General features: G+C 39.2%; 1 protein-coding gene across 4 annotated transcripts in view; it reads right to left on the reverse strand.

Annotated features, from left to right (window-relative positions):
* KDM7A (lysine demethylase 7A) overlaps nt 1–13472 on the reverse strand; it is a 77595-nt gene that overhangs the window by 12426 nt on the left and 51697 nt on the right. For all 4 annotated transcript variants that reach the window (XM_042926426.1, XM_042926396.1, XM_042926414.1 and 1 more), the window contains 3 exons: nt 12250–12356; nt 8809–8900; nt 6430–6519 (listed from right to left, as the gene is read on the reverse strand). In XM_042926426.1, the coding sequence (XP_042782360.1) occupies nt 6430–6519; nt 8809–8900; nt 12250–12356 (289 nt within the window). The remainder of the gene's footprint in view (nt 1–6429; nt 6520–8808; nt 8901–12249; nt 12357–13472) is intronic.

A 13472-nucleotide genomic window follows, 5' to 3' on the forward strand; every position in this document is an offset into this window, starting at 1 on the left:
TGAAAAGCAGTTGTCTCCTCTTCCCCATCCGATTCCCATTCTCTTGAGGTAACCACTTGCAAGTTTCTTTTTATTGTAGTGACATCCACGTAATTTCGCACCACGTATATGGTAATATATACGTAACTTACCATTTTAACGTTTTTAAGTGTACAGTTCGTGGCAGTAAGTACAGTCACATTGTGATGCAACCATCACCACCATCCACCTCCAGAACTTCTTAATCTTCCCAAACTTAAACTCTGTACCCATCAAATACAGTAACTCCCCATTCCTCCTCAGCACCAGCCCCTGGCAATCACCATTCTACTTTCTCAATGAATTTGACTGTTCTCGGAACTTCATGTAAGTGGAACCACACAACAGTAGTATCTTTGTGACCGGCTTATTTCACTGAACACGGTATCTTAAAGGTTCATCCACAGTGTAGCATGTGTCAGAATTCCCTTCTTTCTCAAGGCTGAGTAATAGTCCCCGGTGTGTATGTGATGTCTATACCACTCTTTGTTCACCCATCCATCCATGATGGACAGCTGGGCTGCTTCCACCTTTGGGCTGCGTAAATGATGCTACTATGAACGTGCATGAAAACCCTGCTTTCAATCCTTTGGGGCATATACCCAGCACTTGCAACTCTTGCAGCTGTTTTGGTGCTGGTGGTGTTGTTTGTTCAGTTATTTGCCCACAAATTTCTAATCACGTTTAAAGTGTTATTTCTTGATTTTTCAGCTTTAGATATTACTGAATTCCTACTACGCAAGATGAAGTTTTAATCCTTGTACACTTTTCCTAAATGTACACATATTTCCTCTTCCTTCCGTAAACTGGACTCAGTGAAAATTACTTACGACTGAGGGCCACGGCTTATTTATTGCATTTCCTTTCTTTTACATCCTTTGTCTTTCCCTTGAATTTATAATTGTCTCACCCTCTGCTTTGTTTTCTATGTACTTATCACTAACTGATCTTAAAATTTTCCACTGGAAGAATATTCAAACACATTAGGTAATCTATCAATTTTATATTTTTCTTTAGTGACATGCCTCCTGGACAGGAACACCAGCTAAAGTACAAGATGCTCAGCTAAATGTGAATTTCAGATAAACAACAAATATAGAGCCCTTCATTCTCCTGATCCATCCTTGGCTGGTTGCTCATCAAAAACCTTTCCTGACCTGCTCTCACTCCACCACTTAAAACTGCAACCCCCACCACCATCTCTGGCTGTCACTCTCTATCTTTTCCCCTTCTTTATTTTTCTTCATAGCACTTGTTAATTCCGGAGACATTAAAGTATTTATGGTTAACCTCTTCCTACTCAGCTCCATATGGGCACAGCCTCTGTTTTCTTCAGTGTTCTATACCCATCTTAGATGGACACAGCACACAGTAGGTATTCCGTGTTTGTTGGAAGAATTCCAGAGCTCTTTCTTTTGTTGGTGTTATTTACTTCCTCTCTTTTGGAACAGCACCTGTCTAAGAGTTTCCTGAGAAGGGGTACATGGGAGGCAAACCTTTTGAAATCCTGCCTCTTTGTCATCTTTATTTTAAAGTATGGTTGGCTGAATACAGACTTTTGTAGGCTGACATCGCTCCCATCACCCTCTTCCCCCAGAATGTTAAAAGACTTTGCTTCACTGTCTTCTAGTTCTGCAGTGTCACTGTTGAGCAGTCTGATATTATTCTGATTCCTAATGCATTATTTCCTAACGCTTTTTAGAATCTACTCCGTTACATGTATTCTAAAATGTGACCACTATGGGCCTTGGCATAGGTCTTTTCTCACCTAGTGTACTCAGCATTCTGTAGGGTCTCAATCTAGGAACTTGTGTCCTTGAATTCTAAAACATTTTCTTGGATTATTCCTCTGATAATCTCCTTATTTTCTACGTTATCTCTTTCTGGACTTTCTATTATTTTGATGGTGACTATGTAAAATGACCTTCTAATTGTTCTGTCCTATTTGGTCTTTTTTTTTTTTAATTTTATTTTTTAACTTTATGGCAGATTTTTCCCAACTTTATCTTCCAGTGATTTTGCTACATATTGTTTCTATTATATTTCTAATTTCCAAGAACCCCTTTCCTTCCTTCTTTAAATATTCTTTGTTATAGCCACCTGTTCTTTCCTCATGAAAGCAATATTTATTTACTCTTTTCTCTCGAAGATATCAATTATATTTGGGTTTGGGCCTAAAGATTTGTTTGTTTATTGGTTGTTGTTTCCTTCAAATACTTTTTTTTTTCTTTTTCTCTTTTATTTTTTGTTTTTGCCTTCAAAACTCTTCTTGGTTCTCCATGCATTTTAAAAGAAAATGCATTTATTTCTTTATTTAAAAAAAATTTTTTTTAAATGTTTATTTTTGAAGGAGAGAGAGAGAGGGAGACACAGAATCTGAAGCAGGCTCCGGGCCCTGAGCTGTCAGCACAGAGCCCGACGTGGGGCTTGAACTCATGGACCGCAAGATCATGACCTGAGTCGAAGTCGGACGCCCAACTGAGCCACCCATACACCCCAAAAGAGAAAGCGTAATTAAAAAGCTAATTGGTTTCAAGAAATTGTGGCAAGAGAACTAGATAAATATATAGGGAGAAAATAATGCCTTAATTTACCTTATGCTATACATGAAAATTCAAGATTGCCCATGTACCCAAATGTAAAAGCTTCCAGGGAAAAAAAAAGTACCTTCAAATCTTGGGGTGGACAAAGATTTCTTAGAGTGGACACACAAAAAATATTATAAAAGAAAACAAATTTATAAATTGGACTTCTTCAAAATTAAAAATTTTTGCTCATAAAAAGACACTATTAAGAGAATGAAAAGATAAGCCACAGGCTGTGGGTAAATATTCACTATATTCATCATATATGAACACAGGCATGCCAAAGGACAAAGAACTTGTGTCTAAGAGCGGCGCCTGGGGGGCTCAGTCGGTTAAGCATCCGACTCTTGATTTCAGCTCAGGTCATGGTCCCAGGCCATGGAATCAAGCCCCACATCAGGTTCCACATTGAGCCTGGAGCCTGCTTGGAATTCTCTCTCTTCCTCTCTCTGCCCTTTCCCCAAATAAATAAATTTTATTTATAATAAATAAACATTTTTTTAAAAAGAACTTGTGTCCTCTCAAAATAAATAAACATTAAAAAAAAAAAAGAATTTGTGTCCAAGATATATAATGAACTCCTACTAATCAATAATAAAAACAATATAACTTCTTAAATGGGCAAAACTTCCAACAGATACTTCATAAGAAAAGATATATAAACAGCCATGTACAAGAAAAGGTGCTCAACATCATTAGTCATCAGGAAAATGCAAATTAACACCACAATGAAATAGTATTTCCTATCTCTGGGAAAGCAAAAATTAAAAAGACGGAAAACCCCAAATATAGCAAGAATATGGAACAACTACAAGTCCTATACCTTAGTGGTGACAGGGGCACAACCACTTTGGAAAACGGTCTGACAGATTCTTATAAAGTGGAAATTCACTTACCATATGACTTGATAACTCTACTCCCAGGTACTTACCCTCCCCCTCAAATGAAAACATATATTTACCACAAAAAGACATACAACGTTGTTTATAACAGTTTAATTCATACCGACCACATCCATATGTAACCCAAATATCCATCAACAGAAGAATGGAAAGCAAATCATGGTATATTCATTCAATGAAATACCACTCAGCAACCACAAAAGAGCTACTGGCTGATACAACAACACGGATGAATCTCAAAAGCATTAAGTTGAAAGAAGCCAGACACAAAAATAGTATGTACTACATGGTCGCCTTTATTTGAAATTCAAGAACAGGCAAACTAATTCATGATGAGAGCCACAGAGGTCTGAATGGTGGTGGCTTTTAATAGTCAGATTATATTGGGGAGAAAGGACTTTCTGGGATGACAAAAATGATTTCTATATCTCAGTTGCAGTATTGGTTACACAACTGCCTGTTTTTGTCAAAACTCGAACTGTACTTTTATGATCTGTGCATTTTACTGTATGTAAAAAGAAAAAAGCTAATTGGGAGCTCTGTGTAAGTAGGGCTTTGTCAATTGGTGGGTTTCACTGTAGGAAGCTGCCTGGGTTGTTCCATTCAGGAAGGTTTCAAATGGTCACTATCAGCGGATCTTCTTCCTGGCCTGGGAGGTATAGGCCAGGGTGCCAGCGTTTGGAGAGTCGGGTGGAAAAAGAATCATTCACTGTAGACTGTCACTTAATCCTCTTGTTTTCAGTATGTACCCACGTCCCTCAGCTGGGTTCAGTGTCCCCAAGTCCAGTCTCAAGTCCAACCTTGCAAACCACTAAATCCCTAGTTTTCTACATGTGTTAAGACAGGGATTTGGAGATTAATTCATTTCTTAAACAGACCTGTAATCAATCCTGTTCTCAATCCCACCTCCACTCTGATATTCAGAGGGTCCTAGCTCCCTAATTCCCGAGCTTTTTGAAGGTTCTCCTGTACAAGTAAGACCTGCTTCTGGGCTTCACCCACTGCCCACACAGATTTTGGCTCTCTCAAGCTTGTTAAATTGGTGATCACTTGTATACTTCTTTCCAGCTTCCAAAATCACGCTGGAGTTCATTTCTATTATTCTCCTTGTCTTCAGGAATATCGTTTTTATTCTTTTACTATCATTTTGGCTCCAAGAGGTGAGAGCAGTAAGTAGGCATGGTCAACATACCAAGTTTAATTAGAATCCTCTTCTTTACTTGATTAAGTGAAAGGGCTCAGCTAAGGGATATGCCACTTAGAAAGCGCAAGCTAATTTACACTTCCTGACCAGCAGGACAAGAATACAGAATTTTATCTTTGCCAATTAGATAAACGATCATTTGGAATCATAAATTATTTGGTAAAATATGGCTGAATACTTTTTCACATACTGAGAATCTTTTTCATATTTTTATTGGATTGGCCATTTCTATTTCTTCTTTAGTGAGATACCTGTTTAGTTTCTTGGCACATTTTTCTACAGTCATTTTGCTGCCTTCTATACTCTCAACCCTCCAATTTAAAAAACAACAACAACAACAACAACAACAACAACAACAGCACTTTGCTGGCTATTTTTGCCCAATTATTCTTCCAGATAGATCTCACCATTTTAAATCTGTAATATCAATTTGGAATTGACAATATTTCAGAAATGACATTTATTCAATTTTATTTCACCTCCCTTACTAAAGATTTATAGTTTTTTGTTTTTCATATAGACCCACACCTTTCTTTCTTTAAAAATCTCTTAAATGTTTATTTATTTTTCAAAGAGAGAGAGAGAGCGAGAACAAGCATGCACTTGAGTGGGGAAGGGGCAGAGAGGCAGGGGACAGAGGATCTGAAGCAGGCTCTGCACTGACAGCAGAGAGCACAATGCAGGTCTCAAACTTGGGAACTATGAGGTCATGACCTGAGCCAAAGTCAGATGCTAAACCAACTGACGCACCCAGGTGCCCCTAGACCCACACCTCCTTTCTTATTGAGTTTATTCTTAGTTTTGGTTATCACACATGAGATTTATGCATGTATGTATCTATACATATATTTAAGATTATATATGTGACTCTTGATTTCAAAATCTATCTCTGTGCATAAATAAATAAAATCTTTTTATTGCAATTACCACCACTCTTTAAAAACGGAAAATATTTTTCCACCGTATCAGAACACATTGAGAATTACATAAAATATTCTATCCGAGGATATTAAACACAGCATTTCATTGTTTCTTAGATGTATACCTCTTTCCATTCCCAAACACAGCCTGAATCTAAGCTGTTAAATTACCACTTAGCCTCCATTCCTCCACTTAATTTCCTTTCACTTCGAGCGAGACGCTAACAGAACCACCTTGTTGAAGAATTACTTTAATTAAAATCCCCTTTAATACCGAAAATAGTTTTCTAACTAAACAATTAAAACAACTAATCTCAGATTTTATGGGCTTTTATCAAGGGGGGGTTTACCAACCCAAGTTGCTCTCATACTTCAGTCACGTGGGTCTCCTTGCCTTTCCCCACCAGTAGCATCCCTCTTTCCCAACGAGCCTGACCTGGCTCGACTCACCTGACATTTTGTCTCTTCCTCTAATTACTTAACACATACTCATCTCTGCATAGCAGAAAGGAATGGGATCTGAAATTTTTTTTATTGTGTATTTTTTTATTCTTGGAGTAAGCTGAAGAAATTCAAGTAACCTGGTAACCACTTCCTTATTTCTTCATTATGATATAATACTCTAAATTTCTCTGTAGAACCTTGGAAGCCTGAGAACCTGAGACTCCTTCCAAGACACAGCTCATTCTATTTCATCTAAGAGTATAAATGCTTTCCAATGTTTGTAACGTCACGGTAGCTGCGTTTGCTTCTCAAAGCAGACAGTAACCAAGCATTCAGTTGATAGTTTCTACTCTTACCTCTATTGCGCGAATTACTTTTGAAAGTTCTTTAATAAGATGTCCAGGTCTGACGTTGTCTGGGATCTCAAAGGCATGTTCAGATACAAGCTGGATTCGGATTAACAAAGATAAGACAACCAAAGTTATTTACACTTTAATAAGTGAAAACTAATTTACTAAACAAATTTTGGATTCTCTAAGCGAAATACTAATAAGCCAGGTCTCAGAGTTCACAGAGTTGGTATAATACTCTTTAAGGAGAGCCTTATTAGCATGAAATCCTCTTAACTCGAGTTAAAGATGGACTATCTTACAGTGAGTTTTGCTTTACACTGAGAAGTAACCTTGTACTCTATCCCTCAAAGCCCACTGTAATTCTAACTACTACTATAATTAGTAAAGTCTAGCATTTAATTCATAGTATATAAGGATTTGTAAGTAGGAACACAGGGCACTAAAATAATCCTATTTCCTATAGGAGGTCTAATCTGAATAAGTTTTTGAAACTTTTTTTCTAATAGGAAAAAGATTGCATCAGTAGGACAGACGCATTGCTGAGAAACCCCATCTATCCAACTGCAAACTATTGCCATAATTTCTTACTTCTGTTTCTAAACCTTAACTGTTGTTAAGAACACTTTGATTCTTCAGATGCATCTGATAAACCAGTTTTTACTTTTGCTTTACATCTTCTCCTTGGTTTTAGCATAACTTGTTAAAACAAACCAGGAACAACAGTGACCGCAAGTGCTAACTATGTGCCAGGCAAGGTACCGCACTGTGAAGCGCTTGAGGGTGTTAACTCATTCATCCTTTCACCAACGCTATGACAGAGCTAGTACTATTCTCACTTTACATTTGAGGGAAAGAATGCACAGGGGTTCGCTAGTTTCTTAGTAGCATAGCTGAGATCTGAATCCAAACATCTGACTCCAGAGTCCATGCTCCCGACCACTAGACTAAGCTGCCTCTCATCCTAGAGCAAGGTTAACAGGCAGTTAAACGCAAACATCATGCTTTTAAAAGAGCACTTCAAATGTGATGAATTAACAGGACTTATTAATGAATTTCACTGTACGTCAAAATCACTTACAAAGTTTGTTAAAAACAGAGGTTCAGATCCCACCACCAATCTACTTAATCAGTATCTCTTAGGGAGGATCCAGGGAGTTTGTTTTTAGAGAGCTCTAAAGGCGATTCTGACAAATACGGGAGTTTGAGAAGAACTTATCTCAAGTCTTCAGCAGGAAACAAATTACACAGTTTTTGCAACATATCCTTTATTTTGTTATGATATGGTTGTACGGTTTTGTAATCTATTTACACTTTTATGTGTCATCTAGACGATGACGTCTCTGACAGGGGAAGACACAACTTTCTCTTTCCTGAATGCTTCCACAGTGCCTTGCTCTAGAGGGTATGTAGCGATGATAATACAGCGAAAAGAAGTGAAAAAAAATTATCGGAAGGATAACCTATTAATTATTGTCTCCGGTATCTCTTAAGAGCAGAATTTTTATTTCAAGTAGGCATTCAAAAAATTAATATGGGAATGTATTTTCATCAGCTCACATATATATCACTTATTAAAGAGTTGCATGTCAAGTTACAGAGGGGAATAAAGATGGCAAGTCCCTGTTCTTCAAAAGCTCATAAACCTAGTGAAGGGGATGTGAATATGTTACTTTACAGACATTACTTTGAAGTCCACCGGCATAAGAAAGATGCTACTAAGCATAAGGGTAGGACACACAGCTTCCAATTGGGGAGCCTGGACGACCTCTTGGAGGCAGCAGGACTCCACTGCAAACAGACCACATTTTAGTGAAAATGGAAGCTCCTGCTTGAACCTTGACCTCCCTTTTCCTTCATTTTTACAGAAGTCTAGCAGATGGATAAGAGTACTTTGCAATTACAGAGCCCCAGCTTTAGTCCAAGACCCTCCGGTATTCTTGGGCAAGTCACATACAACTCTTTCAACCTCAGCTTCTCCATAGGTAAGACAGGGATAAGGAGAGCATCACAGCCTCACAGAGTTGCTCTGAGAGCTAAATGGGATTATGGATATAAAGACTAAGCACAGCGATTAGCACACGATACGAGTTCAAAATTATTTATTATCGTTCTGTATCTACATGTTCTTTTCTTAGCATCTTAAATATATTTGAATTATTTTCTTTTCAGGCTAAAGATTAAAGAAGTACTTAGGTACTCTATCCTCATCAACGTAAACACAAGCCAGGACATCTGTGCACCACGTATGAACGCACGTTGTACTGAAAGCGTCCATTCCCTTGACCACGCCACTCAAAGTGCTGCCGCGGCAGCATCGGGACTCGCGCTTTGGATCTTGCCATAGAAACAGTAGCCATCGTTTCCCCAAAGAAAACTACTTACTTCTTTCTTCATCCATAATTTTAAAGCAGCATGCAGTGCCTTCACTCCCTGTACCAGGTACGTTTGAGGCTGGAAACCGTCTTCTCTCAGCTCTGTGGGAAGGGAAGCGGAGCGGGGAAGGGAGTTACAACGGAGAAAAGGGCTAACTTCAGATGCTGAGCAACCACCGACTCTCAGAGTGCGTAACTTCCAAGTTACCAGAGAGGAAAAAGGTGAAACAAAAGGCAAGAAAGAAAAAGAAATGGAATTACATTTAAGGGTAGTTGTACTAGGTGCTCCAGGCAAAAAGAAGCTCACACAGTGCTGAGGAAGAGACAAATCACGAAATAATGTCCTATGGATCGACTCACGTGAACTCTAAAAATGGAAAACATTGCGCTATTTTATCACTTGTGACAGAGGTGATAAAACGGAAGAAAAGGATTATCACAAAAGTCAGGACAGTGGTTCTCTCTAGAAGGGAAGGTGGGGGAGCGGTGGGAAAAATAACTGGACGTTTCAAACGTCTTGGCGAGGCTGTTTATGCTCTCCAGGTGAGCCTTGTAATTATTTAAACTGTTAAGCTCATGCACTCTACACAGTGTGTGTTGTCTACACAGTCAGCTATAGGCATGACATAGTTCATGATTATAAAGGTAAACACACCACACACACATGCGCATACCTTTTCCGAGTCTTTAAACCAAACTAATTATCTAAAACTCGCACAAAATATATTCTATTTATGTATGATATGGTCTAAAATTTGGGTAAGGTGAACCAAAAGCAAAAGGTTTTACTTCTGTCCAGTGGCTAATTTAGTTACACAAGTCCAAAATTAGCTCATTGCTGTATTATTACTGACACTAAACACAATTAAGTTTCATACAATCTATCCTCATTTTACCCATCACATAAGCCTAATAACAGTCTGAGAGCTGGTAAGTAACAGGCCACGATGGCAAGTTAAAAGGTCAGGGGTGAAAGAACATAATGCGGGGTGACAAGACCACCATTCCCGCTTCCAGGATGAATGCCTAGGATGATGAGCAATTGGTACACGGCCACTTGGCCCCAGCCTTAGTGGGATTTGATGGCCTCGCTCGTGTTGCCGGCTATCCTATCCCATACTGATCCTGTACTGATGAAATAAAAATATTTAAAAACTTGACCTACCAATATCCGTTTATAGTAAATCTTTTTAAGTCTTTAATGTACAGGGCCATGTTTTCAATCAGACCTCTGTATTTCTGAACTCTCAATGGCCTGAAACAAAGGCTAAATCAATATTCTCAGCAATTTGCTGTTTGTGGGTGCAAGAGGAACAGCAAGATTTTGTCTTTCAGATAAATTTTTTAATTTGTTCCAAAAAGTTGATTGATGAACCTCTCTTGGACATTAGGAAAAAATACCACTTGAGGTGCCTGGGTGACTCAAATGGTTAAGCGTCCTACTTTGGCTCAGGTCATGATCTTGCAGTCCGCAGGTTCGAGCCCCACACTGGGCTCTCTGCTGTCAGCACGGAGCCCGCTTCAGATCATCTGTCCCCCTCTCTCTCTCTGCCCCTCTGCTTGTGTGCTCTCTCTCAAAAGTAAATAAACATTAAAAAAAAAGGAAAAGCATCACTCGAGGGCTGGGTGTATGTTAGTGAGAAAAGATGGAAAAAGACTCTGAACTTTCTGAGTACTGAACTGCCAATCTCTTATCTGGAGAGTTCAGTAACAGGGTTTTATTTCCAAAAACCAAGGACATTTATAAATATTTTTATAAGTACTTGTAAGTGTTCCTATTTATGTAGGCTTCTACTACCCAGTACTTTACTGGAAACCACACACGGCAATTCTATGTATGGTCCACCGGGAGATTCCTGCAGTCCAGACATCAAGGCATGCTCACTGAAGGTGAGGTGGGGCTCAGCCTCACCAAAACCTGAAAACACTCAATGAGTCAGGGATTTAGGATTAGGATGCATTTCTGGAGACTGGTCTTGTAGAGAAAGCACCCATTCCTCTTCATCCATGGTCTCCTTCCTCCATCATATATATGACGGTATACCTGCACCACATTAAGACATCTACCTCCACTGCTGCAAATGTGGGAAGGAGCCCTACTGTTCTTTTTTCCTTTCAAAGAGAGGGAGGTTGTGGGGTGTGTGTGTGTGTGTGTGTGTGTGTGTGTGTCTTGAGGAAAGAAACATAAATGAGTTTTATCATTTAATTCTGTGCATTCTATCCTGGGAAATTATTGTTTCTTTTCATTTTACCTTTTATTCTTGCGCAACTTTTAAATGGAGAAAGAAACAAATGTTTAGAACAGACTACCTTTTATGTTTTTATCTGTTTTTCTGAGAGTTAATTTTTTTTTAATGTTTATTTATTTTTGAGAGAAGGCAAGTCAGGGAGGAGCAGACATAGAGAGACAGAGGATCTCGACAAGGGGCCTGAACTCACCAACCATGTGATCATGACCTGAGCTGAAGTCAGACACTTAACCCACTGAGCCACCCAGGCGCCCCCTTCTGAGAGTTAATTTAATAGCACAATTTACAAACTGACTAGAAAAGTCAGACAACACAAAAACCAGACAAACTGTATTCTCATGAGCACAAGTGAGAAAATGGATAAAAGTAGACATGACAATCTGTGTCAAACTGGACTGCTCAAAGATTATTAAACCAAAGATATAACACCAAAATATGAAATTCCACATTACAAAAGTTGCTTCTAAGATTAAATTTTTTTTTAACATCTATTTATTTTTGAGAGACAGAAAGAGACAGCACAAGCAGGGGAGGGGCAGAGAGAGAGGGAGACACAGAATCCTAAGCAGTTCCAAGCTCTGAGCTGTCAGCACAGAGCCTGACGTGGGGCTTGAACCCACAAACCGTGAGATCATGACCTAAGCCCAAGTCGGAGGCTTAACTGACTGAGTCACCCAGGTGCCCGGTAGCTTCTAAGTTTAAATAAAAGAATTTCCCCTTCCCAAAAAACATTTTTTTCAACAACAGACTCATAGCTTGACATTCAGCTGTTTTGTGCTAACAGGGACCTGAAACTGGCCAGCCGAATCGTCATTAAGGGCAATGAAACAGGTGCTACCTGATTCTTTCAGGACATAAAAAATTCACATTACAGTAACAGTCTCTTAGCTTAAACTCCATTTTTGTGAGGGAGGCCCTTTTACATGCCTGACAGTGTGTTCAGGCTACTAGAGTCCAAGGTGAAATGAACATTTTTCAGTATAACCTATGCTGTTCTGCTACAGCTCTTCATATATCTGATTTTTAAGGCCACGGACTAGAGACTCCGATTTGCTAAAAAGGTTCTTGGCAGGGAGAAATCGTGCATTTAAAAAGCCAAATAGGGGCAACAGTTACACCATAATAAAAAAGGGCTTTTCTCTCAGTGGCTTTCAGTGGAATTTACAAACATCATACATCATAATGTGAAGATTAGTAATTACCTTTCAAGGTTTCCAGCAAATTTTTGGCTACAAACCAACATATGGCTTCAAAGAAAGGGAATTTGAAAAGATCTGGTGTTTTTAGCCTTTTTTCCATCTCATAACACCTAAATAAAATTTGAAGAAATTTAGTATTAATATTAGCATTTCAAAGTTAAATGGAGGCAACCAACTCAAGGAAAATAAAAGCAAGCAGGCCACAACACATAAGCCCTATCAAGTAGGGTGTATTACTAAGCACTGCTTCATTTGAGTAAGAATGAACTGTGATCTTATCCAGGTCTGACTGACCTTAACAAAAGTACACTGAAGAATAACACCGGTCTTCCAGAAGATCAGAACCTCGGAATTTGTATCCCAGTTTTGGTAGAAGGAATTTTATAAGGGTTCCACCGTAATAAGTAAACTAGTACGCTTAGAAGAGAGCTCCCTGTGTTGGACGACACTGCAACACCCACTCAGGGAGTTTTCTTCAGGCTCTACTAAGCATTCAGGTTCAAGGACACAATCGGCGCTGGTCAAGGTGAGAAGACAGGAACCACAGCTTGTCACAGTGTCAGTCTTCCCTGGGAGTCCTGGCAGCAGTCCATATAGCCAGGAGCCATCTTTCCCCCAGGGACAGTTCAGGTAAAGAAACAAGATTCACATCTGACAGGTGTGTAAGGTGCCCTGGCTTAGAGCTTCCTGACCCGTAAGAGCCAGTATTTCTGTAGTAACTCCAAGGACACATAGCTTCCAAGTTCCCCGTGGGTATGCCAAATTACAAGAGTCACCACTTTCAGGAAAGCCCAAAGATATGGCTTCCTACTAGGTATCTCTAGTTCTCCCAGTCGTGATGCAGTTACTCAATCAGAAATCATTTTACCATAAGCAGTGAATGTAGCCTGGTAACATTCTACTCTCTTCAGGCTACCAAGGGGAACAGAGGCATCCAAAGGTCAAATTCTCAGACAGAAGGGGAAACAGCTGCTAATCCTTTACCCACAGCAAAACTAAAGCAGGTGTTCAGCAATACTAACTTAGAATTACTTTCCCCCAGCACCGTCACACCTGAGCCTGAGGGATTTGGTTCATCTCCCTTATTGTAAAAACAGTCAAAGGAGAGGACCCACCCACTTTTATAAAATTTTGAAATTCAGGGATACATTTAGTCTCAAACTGAATAAATGATTCTTTTTGTTTTTAGAGTTGAAATGCATCAAGGAACCTTCCTGACAAAATTT

The sequence above is a fragment of the Panthera leo genome, chromosome A2, assembly GCF_018350215.1.
Source record: "Panthera leo isolate Ple1 chromosome A2, P.leo_Ple1_pat1.1, whole genome shotgun sequence".
Lineage (NCBI taxonomy): Eukaryota > Metazoa > Chordata > Mammalia > Carnivora > Felidae > Panthera > Panthera leo.